General features: G+C 45.1%; 1 protein-coding gene across 1 annotated transcript; it reads right to left on the bottom strand.

Annotated features, from left to right (window-relative positions):
* Window positions 1-637: 637 nt before the first annotated feature.
* LOC115204398 (palmitoyltransferase ZDHHC23-like) lies at window positions 638-9,853 on the bottom strand. The gene is made up of 5 exons (XM_029769932.1): window positions 9,419-9,853; window positions 3,593-3,741; window positions 2,594-3,277; window positions 1,877-2,044; window positions 638-1,568 (listed from the first exon to the last, which is right to left on the bottom strand). Exons 2-5 carry the CDS (start codon window positions 3,709-3,711, stop codon window positions 1,295-1,297), a joined length of 1,245 nt encoding a protein of 414 aa, XP_029625792.1. The 5' UTR covers window positions 3,712-3,741; window positions 9,419-9,853; the 3' UTR covers window positions 638-1,294.
* Between the last annotated feature and the right edge of the window lie 3,940 nt (window positions 9,854-13,793).

Below are 13,793 nucleotides of genomic sequence, written 5' to 3' on the forward strand. Positions count from 1 at the left end.
ACACAGAGTCTCTTCAGTGGGAACGTGGGTCTCTTACCAGAACAGAGGAGCAGAAGGACCAGTGGTGCTGAGGACCAGTAGTGGACAACCAGACACTCTTTAGTACTGACACTCATGATGGGAAATACAGCAATGTTGGGGGGGATGGAGAACATCTCTGAGCTTTATGAAATGACAGGAAATGACAGATTCAATGCCAGAGAGTGAGAAGGGTCCAACAAGAAACACAGAAGGCACACCAGGAAATACAATCTGTGTGTGTGTGTGTGTGTGTGTATCAGTCTGTTTGTGTGTGTGTGTGTGTGTGTGTGTGTGTGTGCATGTGTGTGTGTGTGTATCAGTCTGTTTGTGTGTGTGTGTGAGCGAGTGAGTAAGAGAGAGAGCATGTGCATATCTTCAACAGTAGCCACCTTTGCAATCCAAATTAAGGTGGATTTTAAACAGTTAAAATATTGAAAAAACAGTGTACACTTACTAACGAACTAGTGACAGTTCTACACAGACTCTCATTATGTAGGTTTGTTGCCGTGATGACACAGATGAGGCCTACTGAGCTCCTAGCCACTTCCTTTGAACACAGCAGCCCTGGTCGACTGTTTTTTTATGCCCCGCTAATCCACATTGTCTCCCACTCTTAGCCGTTAGATAAGATATGCTTTATTGGCATGACAAACAAACAAGATACAAAGGAAGATGAGTCTTAGTCTTATACAAGTAAAAGGATAGTTGAAATATAAGTAATGTGCTGTACATTAAAACTTAACAATAATAGCACTTCAACTACAAAGAGTGTGCGTGGGTGAGAGGATGTGTCTCTGTCATGTCTGGCAGAACATGTACATCTTTCCTCCCCTTGAAGTAATCTTATGGTCAGGTGCATTCTGTCAATAAGTAGTCTACAGTTTCTTAAACATGTTCTCTAACTCATGTATTTCTATTAATCTATTGCTATTTAGTCTACCATGGTTACGAATCTTTACATCATTTGAGAAAAGATAGAGACAGTAAAATCAAACAGATATTTGTAAGAGGTTAAAACTTATCCTATTAGTCAGAGAAACCCTTTATATATTTACTACTAATATTAAGAGTGTCAGATCCATGACAACTTGGAGGATCATGGTTATTTTCTCGACCTGGAGTGTTTGGAATGTAGAGGTATATAACAATTAGAAATGAACACCTCTGAGTTGCTATACCTAGAGATCCAGAGCAGCTCACAGTCCCTAAAGCCACACAGTTGAAACCCAGCAATGTTGACCTGCTTAGACAGTGGCATGGTGTTAAGTCAAGGCTAAACCAAGTCAGTGAGGATGGAGGATGGTCTATCGACAGACTCTCCCATTGCCAGGAATTCAGCCCAGTTCTGGCAGAAGCCACGTGAGTAGACCCCTGTGTCGACAACGAGGCCACACGGATGACTCTGGACATTTTTTCTCCGCAGTGCAAGTTGTGCCTCCCGTTCTGTCACATTGTAGCTGATATTGATAAGTTGCAGCACCAGCAGGTTGAGCAGGCCTGCTGTGACAATACTGCTGTACCAGGCACAGGTGAAGCACAAGGCTGAGCTGGAAAAACATCAGCATGAGCATAGTTACACTTAGAAATCAGCATAACGCTTTATCTTTCAGTTCTATTTCAGTTGGTTTTAGTTACCTGATTCTTTAAGTAAATCTTCTTGTACTTATTTAAATAACTCAAAACATTTTGTAACTACCTGGTGCCAAATAACAGGCAATATAGTGGTGCTTGTTTCAATGAATCCTAAATACACCAAAAGTAATTATTAGGTAATTACTATGTAATTACAATTGTCATTTTGTAATACATTTTCATGTGTGTACATTTTAAGCAAATACCAGGTACCGTAGTGTACCTGTACTGACTGTAGACACCAGGGCAGTAGAGTAGGGCGGTAAGCAGGCTCTGTTGGGGACACACACTGCGCAGCACCAGACTGACCCCATACAGAGAGGTCAACAGAAAGAGGAGCAGGGTCAGCAGGAAGCTGCGATGATTAGCCTGGCCCACACAGCTGTTAATCCTGCCTCAGTAGTGATGCACAAGACAACAGAGACACAGACACACACAGACACCCTCAGTTCAAATGACCGACTTCTGCTGTGTTTGCATGTGAGAGTACAATTAGCATGAATGTGAGAGAATGTGACTAAGTGCTCTAAATGTGTCTGGTTGTGTTGGTGCATCTATCTAAATGCCATAGATAACAGATTGTCCTGGTTTGAGGTTGCCTCACCCTGCTGAAGGGTGAACCCCTGTGGGCCCTACACATGTCTGTACAGCCTGGTCTGCTTTGGTGGTCTGCTTTTGTCTTCTTGGCCTGACAGTACGACACTTAGTGAGATCATGATTTTGTGTTGAAGAGAAGTGTTGAGCGAATATAATTGTGGGGGTTCTGAGAGATTAAAACATTGCATGTGTATATAGCAGGGAAGTAGAGTCAGACGTGATAACGCTGTGGTTATCTGAGTGTTGCAGAAAGCTATTTCTGTCAGCCTGTTGTTGAACAAATAATGGTGTACTAAATGACTGATCCTCCACAACAGACAGAAAGGTGTTTAATGAAACTCACCAGATACAGTGGTGGTCCAAGCGCTGGACACAGCCTCCACAGATCCGGCAATGTCCCGCCCGAGGGGGACGCACCACTTTGCACAGAGGACACCTGCCCCCCTTCGCTGTCAGGGACTGTGTCTGCTGTTCCACTGGTCTGGCTGGGAGGGCTGGCAACACCGACTGGTCCACTCCATTCTGAGAGGCAGAGTCTTTGTCAGGCAGTTGGTAATGATTGGTGCTGGTGCTGGTGCTGTGTGTGTCAGCCAGGGAAGGCTGCACGAAGCCTGGCCCCCTCTTGGTGCGCACAAGAGAAATAAGAGTAAGAACCACACCCGTTGTCACGGTCACCAGCTGCAGGTGACTTACATCGCCACGAGGTAGGATCTCTGTGATGAAGAGGAAGTACATGTAGGCTAGGGAGAAGAGTGCCAGGCTGAGGAAGAAGAGGGTGCGGCCCTTCTTCCGGTGTGTGGCGTAGTAGTACCACAGCACCAGCCCAGGCAGGGCTGTCAGAATGACCAGGCCCAGCAGGAAGTGCAGGGCTGCCAGCCGCAGTAGCATGGGAAGCAGCACTAAAGCTGGGACCGTGGAGATCTCCACCCGCCTGTCCCCTGATAACAGTCTCAACCTCAGCCAGTCCATCACTGCACCAAACACAGGCAACACACAGTCAGGTTTCTGAGGCTCACCCTTCAGACACCTGGAAAATACATGAGGGCAGGGATGACAGAGAGGAAACACAGAGAGGACAGGGGGCTAGACCAAGTGCTTGACTGGGGTAGGAGCTCACCGGAGCTGAATACTGGCACCTCAAATGTTCTACTGCAAGAGCTCCTGTTCCTTTTATAGAATATTAGCTCAAAAGTATTGTGGAGATCATGCACCTAAATATAAACAGTACCAGCACCCAAAATGAGTACTGGCACATATTTCAGTCCAAGTCTAGCACTGGTAAGACGTGCACTTGGACTGCTGAGTCCTGCCATGATCCTCCTTCCCTTTCCACCCACCTCACCTGCTGCAAGCTTCATCCAGATCGTCACAGTCACAGCAGCATCCACGTGGGTCCAAATCACATTCAAAACAGCACATGGCATCATCTGGCTCTGGAGGCTTAAACTTCTCCCATTTCATTCTGGTTGTTCACAGATCCACTTGAAGGTCCTGTGCAAAAGAACAGCAACAGTAGAGAAACACAGTCAAACCACATGATAACTATACTTAACAAAAATATAAACGCAACATGTAAAGTGTTGTCCCATGTTTTATGAGCTGAAATAAAATATCACTGAATTTTTCCATATGCAAATTTTTTTTCTCAATGTGTTTACATCCCTGTTAGTGAACATTTCTCCTTCCCAAGATAATCCATTCACCTGACAGGTGTTGCATATCAAGAACCTGATTAAATAGCATGATCATTACACAGCTGCACCTTGTGCTGGGGACAATAAAAGGCCACTCTAAAATGTGCAGTTTTGTCACACAACAAAATGCCACAGAGGTCTCAAGGTTTGAGGGAGCATGCAATTGGCATGCTGACTGCAGAAATGTCCACCAGAGATGTTGCTAGAGAAGTGAATGTTAATTCCTCTACCATAAACTGCCTCCAACATAATTTTTGAGAATTTGGCAGTACGTCCAACTGGCCTCACAACCACAGACCACGTATAACCACACCAGCCCAGGACCTCCACATCCCGCTTCATCACCCGAGGAATCATCTGAGACCAGCCATCCAACAGCTGATGAAACTGATGAGTATTTCTGTCTGTAATAAAGCCTTTTGTGGGGGGAAAAAACTCATTCTGATTGGCTGGGCCTGGCTCCCCAGTGGGTGGGCCTATGCCCAGTCATGTGAAATCCATAGATTAGGGTCTATTGAATTTATTTCAATTGACTGATTTCCTTATATGAACTGTAACTCAGTAAAATCATTGAAATTGGTGCATGTTGCATTTATATTTTTGTTCAGTATATACATTATTTGTTCTTTCGGTGTGGTAAGGATATAGAGAGTAGTCTTCAGTCTTCATTCAGTGAAGTGCTTCAGTAATATGGACTGGGTTGGAAATCTTATTCCACCACTGAGGTAATGGTTACCAGTGACTCGTTCTATAAAAAAGTGGTCAGATGAAGCAGATGCTAAACTACAGGACTGTTTTGCTATCTGGAACATGTTCCGGCCATTGGAAGAATCCACCACATCAGTCACTGGCTTTATCAATAAGTGCATCGAGGACGGCGTCCCCACAGTGACTGTACGTACATACCCCAACCAGAAGCCATGGATTACAGGCAACATTCGCACTGAGCTAAAGGGTAGAGCTGCCACTTTCAAGGTGTGGGACTCTAACTCGGAAGCTTACAAGAAATCCTGCTATGCCTTGCGACGAACCATCAAACAGGCAAAGCGTCAATACAGGGCTAAGATTGAATCATACTACACCGGCTCCGACGCTCGTCTTATGTGGCAGGGCTTGCAAACTATTACAGACTAAAAAGGGAAGCACAGCCGTGAGCTGCCCAGTGACATGAGCCTACCAGACGAGCTAAATCACTTCTATGCTCGCTTCGAGGCAAGCAACACTGAGGCATGCATGAGAGTATCAGCTGTTCCAGACGACTGTGTGATCACGCTCTCCGTAGCCGACGTGAGAAAGACCTTTAAACAGGTCAACATACACAAGGCTGTGGGGTCAGATGGATTACCAGGACGTGTGCTCCGGGCATGTGCTGACTAACTGGCAGGTGTCTTCACTGACATTTTCAACATGTCCCTAATTCAGTCTGTAATACCAACATGTTTCAAGCAGACCACCATAGTCCCTGTGCCCAAGAACACAAAGGCAACCTGCCTAAATGACTACAGACCCGTAGCACTCACGTCCGTAGCCATGAAGTGCTTTGAAAGGTTGGTAATGGCTCACATCAACATCATTATCCCAGAAACCCTAGACCCACTCCAATTTGCATACCGCCCAAACAGATCCACAAATGATGCAATCTCTATTGCACTCAACACTGCCCTTTCCCACCTGGACAAAAGGAACACTTATGTGAGAATGCTATTCATTGACTACAGCTCAGCATTCAACACCATACTACCCTCAAAGCTCATCACTAAGCTAAGGATCCTGGGACTAAACACCTCCCTCTGCAACTGGATCCTGGACTTCCTGACGGGCCGCCCCCAGGTGGTAAGGGTAGGTAGCAACACATCTGCCACGCTGATCCTCAACACTGGAGCTCCCCAGTGGTGCGTTCTCAGTCCCCTCCTGTACTCCCTGTTCACCCACGACTGCATGGCCAGGCACGACTCCAACACCATCATTAAGTTTGCAGACGACACAACAGTGGTAGGCCTGATCACTGACAACGACGAGACAGCCTATAGGGAGGAGGTCAGAGACCTGGCCGGGTGGTGCCAGAATAACAACCTATCCCTCAACGTAACCAAGACTAAGGATATGATTGTGGACTATAGGAAAAGGAGGACCGAGCACGCCCTCATTCTCATCGACGGGGCTGTAGTGGAGCAGGTTGAGAGCTTCAAGTTCCTTGGTGTCCACATCAACAACAAACTGGAATGGTCCAAACACATCAAGACAGTTGTGAAGAGGGCACGACAAAGCCTATTCCCCATTAGGAAACAAAAAAGATTTGGCATGGGTCCTAAGATCCTGAAAAGGTTCTACAGCTGCAACATCGAGAGCATCCTGACTGGTTGCATCACTGCCTGGCACGGCAATTACTCGGCCTCTGACCGCAAGGCACTACAGAGGGTAGTGCGTACGGCCCAGTACATCCCTGGGGCTAAGCTGCCTGCCATCCAGGACCTCTACACCAGGCGGTGTCAGAGGAAGGCCCTAAAAATTGTCAAAGACCCCAGCCACCCCAGTCATAGACTGTTCTCTCTACTACCGCATGGCAAGCGGTACCGGAGTGCCAAGTCTAGGACAAAAAGGCTTCTCAACAGTTTTTACCCCCAAGCCATAAGACTCCTGAACAGGTAATCAAATGGCTACCCGAGCTATTTGCATTGTGTGCCCCCCCAACCCCTCTTTTTAAGCTGCTGCTACTCTCTGTTTATCATATATGCATAGTCACTTTAACTATACATTCATGTACATACCTCCTCAATTGGGCTGACCAACCAGTGCTCCCACACATTGGCTAACCGGGCTATCTACATTGTGTCCCGCCACCCGCCACCCACCACCCGCCAACCCCTCTTTTATGCTACTGCTACGCTCTGTTCATCATATGTGCATAGTCACTTTAACCATATCTACATATACATACTACCTCAATCAGCCTGACTAACCGGTGTCTGTATGTAGCCTCGCTACTTTTATAGCCTCGCTACTGTATATAACCTGTCTTTTTACTGTTGTTTAATTTCTTTACTTACCTGTTATTAAACTAATACCTTTTTTGCACTATTGGTTAGAGCATTTAAGTAAGCTTTTCACTGCAAGGTCTACACCTGTTGTATTCAGCACACATGACAAATAAACTTTGATTTGATTTGAACATCTTAAACTTGAATGGTGATATCACCTCTGTCAAGGCCTGAAGTCAACTGTCGCCTCCTATAGTGCATTCAGAAAGTATTCAGACCCTTTGACCCCTTGAATTTTGTTACGTTACAGCCTTATTCTAAAATCGATTAAATTGTTTTTTCTCCTCATCACTCTAGACACAATACCCCATAATGACAAAGCTAAAACAGGTTTTTTAGAAATGTTAGAAAATGTATTATAAAAAAAAATTCAATATAACATTTCCATAAGTATTCAGACCCTTTACTCAGTACTTTGTTGAAGCACTTTGGCAGCAATTACAGCCTCAAGCCTTCTTGGGTATGATACTACAAGCTTGGCACACCTGTATTTGGGGAGTTTCTCCCATTCTTCTCTGCAGATCCTCTTAAGCTCTGTCAGGTTGGATGGAGAGTGTCGCTGCACAGCTATTTTCAGGTCTCTCCAGAGATGTTAGATCGGGTTCATGTCCGGGCTCTGGCTGGGCCAATCGAGGACATTCAGAGACTTGTCCCAAAGCCACTCCTGCATTGTCATGGCTGCATGCGTAGGGTCGTTGTCCTGTTGGAAGGTGAACCTTCGCCACAGTCTGAGGTCATGATTGGCAGAGTGTTGCAGAGAAGGTTCTGCCATCTTCACATAGGAACTCTGGAGCTCTGTCAGAGTGACCATCGGGTTCTTGGTCACCTCCCTGACCTTCTCCACCGATTACTCAGTCTTGGTGGTTCCAATCTTCTTCCATTTAAGAGTGATGGAGGCCACTGTGTTGTTAGGGACCTTCAATGCTGCAGAAATGTTTTGGTACCCTTCCGAAGATCTGTGCCTCAACACAATCCTGTCTCTGAGCTCTTACGGACAATTCCTTTGACCTCATGGCTTGGTTTTTGCTCTGACATCCACTGTCAACTGTGGGACCTTATATAGACAGGTGTGTGCCTTTCCAAATCATGTTCAATCAATTGAATTTACCACAGATGGACTCCAATCAGGTTGTAGAAACATCTCAAGGATGATCAATGGAAACAGGATGCACCTGAGTTCAATTTTGAGTCGCATAGCAAAGGGTCTGAAAACTTACGTAAATAAGTTATTTCTGTTTTTTATTTGTAATACATGTGCAAAAATTTCTCAACCTGTTTTCACATTGTCATTATGGGGTATTGTGTGTCGATTGATTAGGGATACTTTTTTAAAAATACATCTGTAACTTAACAAAATGTGGAAAAAGTGAAGGGGTCTGAATACTTCCCGAATGAACTGCATACGTAAAGCTAGCTTGCTGCTCGTGCACGGTTGGGGCGTCACCTTTCTCAAATCCGGCCCTCAAGGTGTGCAGGACTGATTCAAGGACTGACTGGCGCACCAGATGAGGGGTGTATCTGGGTGCCAATAATCAATCAATTAATTAGCAGGGCGAGAAAGACCTTGAAAATATTATTGGACTCTGAGTACTCTCTTAGATGGTCTACTTAATGGATATAATTTAAGAATCTCTTTGTCTTGACCCCACATAGACAGTTCTTCATCATAATGAAGACATCAAGGTTAAGTTGTCTGAAAGGTCTCCACTACTTGCGCTCAAATCGATTGCAAGTGCACGCGCACACACACATTTTACTAGTATTACCAACTAGGAATACTATACCATCATCTGCCTCATGAAGTGACATGGGGAGTCAATTAATGGAATCAATTAAAATAGCTTTTGATTTTAACAAGTTTTACAATAAAATTACTTTCCTCTAATATGTCGCTTTTAGAAACAAGGCCGTTGTTTCCTTAGGGAAGACCTATCTGGGCCAACTAAACCCCGGTCCCCAAGCACGCCAGTGGTACAGTGAGATAGAATGTACGTTGTTGGAGTGACTGCCAGTGTTGGCTTTGTCTTCTGGCATTCTACTTCAAATATAGCCCAGCTCTTCGATAGTGAGTGAATTTAAGTTAAAACTGCAGAAGCAGTCTAAATATTGACTTCAATATTTTATTCTCATTAAATTAACTTGAAATAACTGTAGGCTATAGTCACAGTTTAAAGGGAAAGGCTGAACAAACAATGCAAATGTATTAAACAATTATTAAGTAAATATGTTTCATGTTTCAATCCAATATTCTAAATGAATGGGATATCGCATACCAATAAACAAGGTAGTCAATATTTTGACCACTTCTGCAGTTTAAACTTGTTCCCAGAGAATTACATCTCATAACGCCTATGACTGCTTCAGTAGCCTACATTGTGTAAAATTGTGTGCATCTAGTTTACCTTTGAGAGAAAAAAGTACATAGCCTACATTTACCTGGACTGAAGATTTAATCGGTAAAAGCACATTTTCCTCGAAGACTAGGCTAAAGACCCATATTTTTTTTATTTATCTTATGTTTTTCCTGAAAGATATGTCAGATTTTCCACGTCAAACAAAATATCTGTTTCAATCTGTTTTAGTTTATGGTCCGTTGACACGTCAACACTAGAAAAACTTCAGTCCGAATTTACGTGGCCGCGAATTCCAGGTGGTACCGGGGTATCTGGCAAGCTTTGATAGGTGTGATATCCGTTTCAGTCAAAAACTTTGTATAGTGTAATATCCTGTAATCCAGACGGGTTTTTTTTGGCGGGGAGAGCTTGATTTGGTTTTATTCCTCCTCATGGGAAAGCAACATGTCGGTCATTGTAGAGGAGCAGACTTGATGAGAGGAGTTAGCCAGATTGACTTGGGTGACAGTGTTGAAAAAGGAAATTGGCATGCTTTCCAGTGGCAGCGATAGCGTGTGGCAGCGTATGGAGGTGGTGGGCATGCCGCGTATTCTCAGACAGAAAGTGTCACCACTGCGCCTGACATAATTTTCCCATGATGCGATACATCATGGGAGGATGGTATACTTTTAAATGTGCTGATGTAAACAGTAGGCTAAAGCTTTGTTGGTCATTAACAAAATGTACTTGTCTGACATGATATCTCTACCTCCACTCAGTGCTGTGAATGGCTGAGGCTGATGGTCCTTGCAAAGTCAATGTTCTGCACCTGAGACATAGTTTATCATTTATCAACATCTCTATAGAAATACATGATATTAGACTATACTGAAATTGCCTTAAATGCCACACTAAGCACAGATGCATAGACCTCACCCCTGATATTACCAACACCCTGCTCTAATGTGTTATAGGGCAATCACCCTTCTCCAGCCAGTTGTTCCCTTCAATAGCCTTTAAAATTAGTATGATACCATTTTGTTATTACGGCTGCCGAATTGCTGGCTTGGAAAACTTTAGGTAACTTTAGCCTGGTGTTGCTGCTGCTACATGGACAGTATGTAATGGGTGTCCCTTTCATGGATGATAACACTGAGGTGTTAAAACCTGTTGGGCATAGGGGGCAGTATTTGCACGGCCGGATAAAAAACATACCCGATTTAAACTGGTTACTACTCTTGCCCAGAAACGAGAATATGCATATAATTAGTAGATTTGGATAGAAAACACTCTAAAGTTTCTAAAACTGTTTGAATGGTGTCTGTGAGTATAACAGAACTCATTTGGCAGGCCAAAACCTGAGAAGATTCCATACAGGAAGTGCCCTGTCTGACAATTTGTTGTCCTTCTGTTGCATCTCTATCGAAAATACAGCATCTCTGCTGTAACGTGACATTTTCTAAGGCTTCCATTGGCTCCCAGAAGGCGCCAGAAAGTGTAATGGGGTGTCTGCTGTCTCTGGGCAAAGAACAGCAGGAGAATTTGTGAGTGGTCAGCCTGGGGACAGTGACACTCAAGATGCGCGTTCATGAGAATTCTCCATTTTTTTCTTTCAGCCTTTGAATGAATACAACGTCGCCTGGTTGGAATATTATCGCTATTTTACGAGAAAAATAGCATAAAAATTGATTTTAAACAGCGTTTGACATGCTTCAAAGTACGGTAATGGAATATTTTGACATTTTTTGTCACGAAATGCGCTCACGCATCACCCTTCGGATAGTGACCTGAACGCACAAACAAAACGGAGCTATTTGAATATAACTATGGATTATTTGGAACCAAAACAACATTTGTTGTTGAAGTAGAAGTCCTGGGAGTGCACCACAGGTAATATTACACTTCTTTACATTACAACGGTTTGGTTTGTTTGATCTGAACAATTTTTTCTTAGCTATCAAAGATAATTGTGTAGTTTAGAGTAATTAGAGTAAATATCGAGGAGTAATTATCGAGGCCAGCTATTTTTTCGTCCTCCTAACGTAGTCAACACTGCTGGCTGCTAGCTAGTCAACACCGCTAGCTAGCCAATCGCTACCGACTAGTAGCACTGTAGAAACTATTACATTACAACGGAACGACTTGATTAGTGTAGTGTTAGTTAGCTAGCTACATAGCTGTCTTTGTCATAGCTTGATAATTGTGTAGTTTAGTAATAGCTAGGTTAGCTAGCCAGCTATTTCCGTCCCCCGCGACGCCATTGTTCCATACCCAGCCAACTATTACCGACGAGCAGCATTGTAGAAACTAAATACGTTACAAAGGAACGTCTTGATTAGTGTTATGTTATGTTAGCTAGCTACAAAGTTGCTTTTGTATAATAGCCAACCTCTACCGACTAGCAGCACTGTAGAAACTATTACATTACAACGGAACGATTTGACTAGTGCAGTGTTAGCTAGCTAGCTACATAGCTGTCTTTGTCATAGCTTGATAATTGTATAGTTTAGTAATTATCGAGGATAGCTAGGTTAGCTAGGTTAGCTAGCCAGCTATTTCCGTCCCCCGCGACGCCATTGTTCCATACCCAGCCAACTATTACCGACGAGCAGCATTGTAGAAACTAAATACATTACACAGGAACGTCTTGATTAGTGTTATGTTATGTTAGCTAGCTACAAAGTTGCTTTTGTATAATAGCCAACCTCTACCGACTAGCAGCACTGTAGAAACTATTACATTACAACGGAACGACTTGATTAGTGTAGTGTTGTGTTAGTTAGCTAGCATTTTCGTCATTTTAGTCAATAAGATTTTCGCAACGTAAGCTTAACTTTCTGAACATTTGAGACGTGTAGTCCACTTGTCATTCCAATCTCCTTTGCATTAGCGTAGCCTCTTCTGTAGCTTGTCAACTATGTGTCTGGCTATCCCTGTTCTCTCCCCTCTGCACAGGCCATACAAACGCTTCTCACCGCGTGGCCGCTGCCACTCTAACCTGGTGGTCCCAGCGCGCACGACCTACGTGGAGTTCCAGGTCTCCGGCAGCCTCTGGAACTGCCGGTCTGCGGCCAACAAGGCTGAGTTCATCTCAGCCTATGCTACCCTCCAGTCCCTAGACTTCCTGGCGCTGACGGAAACATGGATTACCACTGATAACACTGCTACTCCTACTGCTCTCTCCTCGTCTGCCTACGTGTTCTCACATACCCCTAGAGCATCGAGCCAGCGGGGTGGTGGCACTGGAATCCTCATCTCTCCCAAGTGGACATTCTCTCTTTCTCCCCTGACCCATCTGTCTATCTCCTCATTTGAATTCCATGCTGTCACAGTTACCAGCCCTTTCAAGCTTAACATCCTTATCATTTATCGCCCTCCAGGTTCCCTTGGAGAGTTCATCAATGAGCTTGATGCCTTGATAAGTTCCTTCCCTGAGGATGGCTCACCTCTCACAGTTCTGGGTGACTTTAACCTCCCCACGTCTACCTTTGACTCATTCCTCTCTGCCTCCTTCTTTCCACTCCTCTCCTCCTTTGACCTCACCCTCTCACCTTCCCCCCCTACTCACAAGGCAGGCAATACGCTTGACCTCATCTTTACTAGATGCTGTTCTTCCACTAATCTCATTGCAACTCCCCTCCAAGTCTCCGACCACTACCTTGTATCCTTTTCCCTCTCGCTCTCATCCAACACTTCTCACTCTGCCCCTACTCGGATGGTATTGCGCCGTCCCAACCTTCGCTCTCTCTCTCCCGCTACTCTCTCCTCTTCCATCCTATCATCTCTTCCCTCTGCTCAAACCTTCTCCAACCTATCTCCTGACTCTGCCTCCTCAACCCTCCTCTCCTCCCTTTCTGCATCCTTCGATTTTCTCTGTCCCCTATCCTCCAGGCCGGCTCGGTCCTCCACTCCTGCGCCGTGGCTCGACGACTCACTGCGAGCTCACAGAACAGGGCTCCGGGCAGCCGAGCGGAAATGGAGGAAAACTCGCCTCCCTGCGGACCTGGCATCCTTTCACGCCCTCCTCTCTACATTTTCCTCTTCTGTCTCTGCTGCTAAAGCCACTTTCTACCACTCTAAATTCCAAGCATCTGCCTCTAACCCTAGGAAGCTCTTTGCTACCTTCTCCTCCCTCCTGAATCCTCCTCCCCCTCCCCCCCCCCCCCCTCTCTCTCTGCGGATGACTTCGTCAACCATTTTGAAAAGAAGGCTGATGACATCCGATCCTCGTTTGCTAAGCCAAACGACACCGCTGGTCCTGCTCACACTGCCCTACCCTGTGCTTTGACGTCTTTCTCCCCTCTCTCTCCAGATGAAATCTCGCGTCTCGTGACGGCCGGCCGCCCAACAACCTGCCCACTTGACCCTATCCCCTCCTCTCTTCTCCAGACCATTTCCGGAGACCTTCTCCCCTACCTCACCTCGCTCATCAACTCATCCTTGACCGCTGGCTACGTCCCTTCCGTCTTCAAGAGAGC

Source organism: Salmo trutta, chromosome 12, assembly GCF_901001165.1.
Source record: "Salmo trutta chromosome 12, fSalTru1.1, whole genome shotgun sequence".
NCBI classification, from domain to species: domain Eukaryota; kingdom Metazoa; phylum Chordata; class Actinopteri; order Salmoniformes; family Salmonidae; genus Salmo; species Salmo trutta.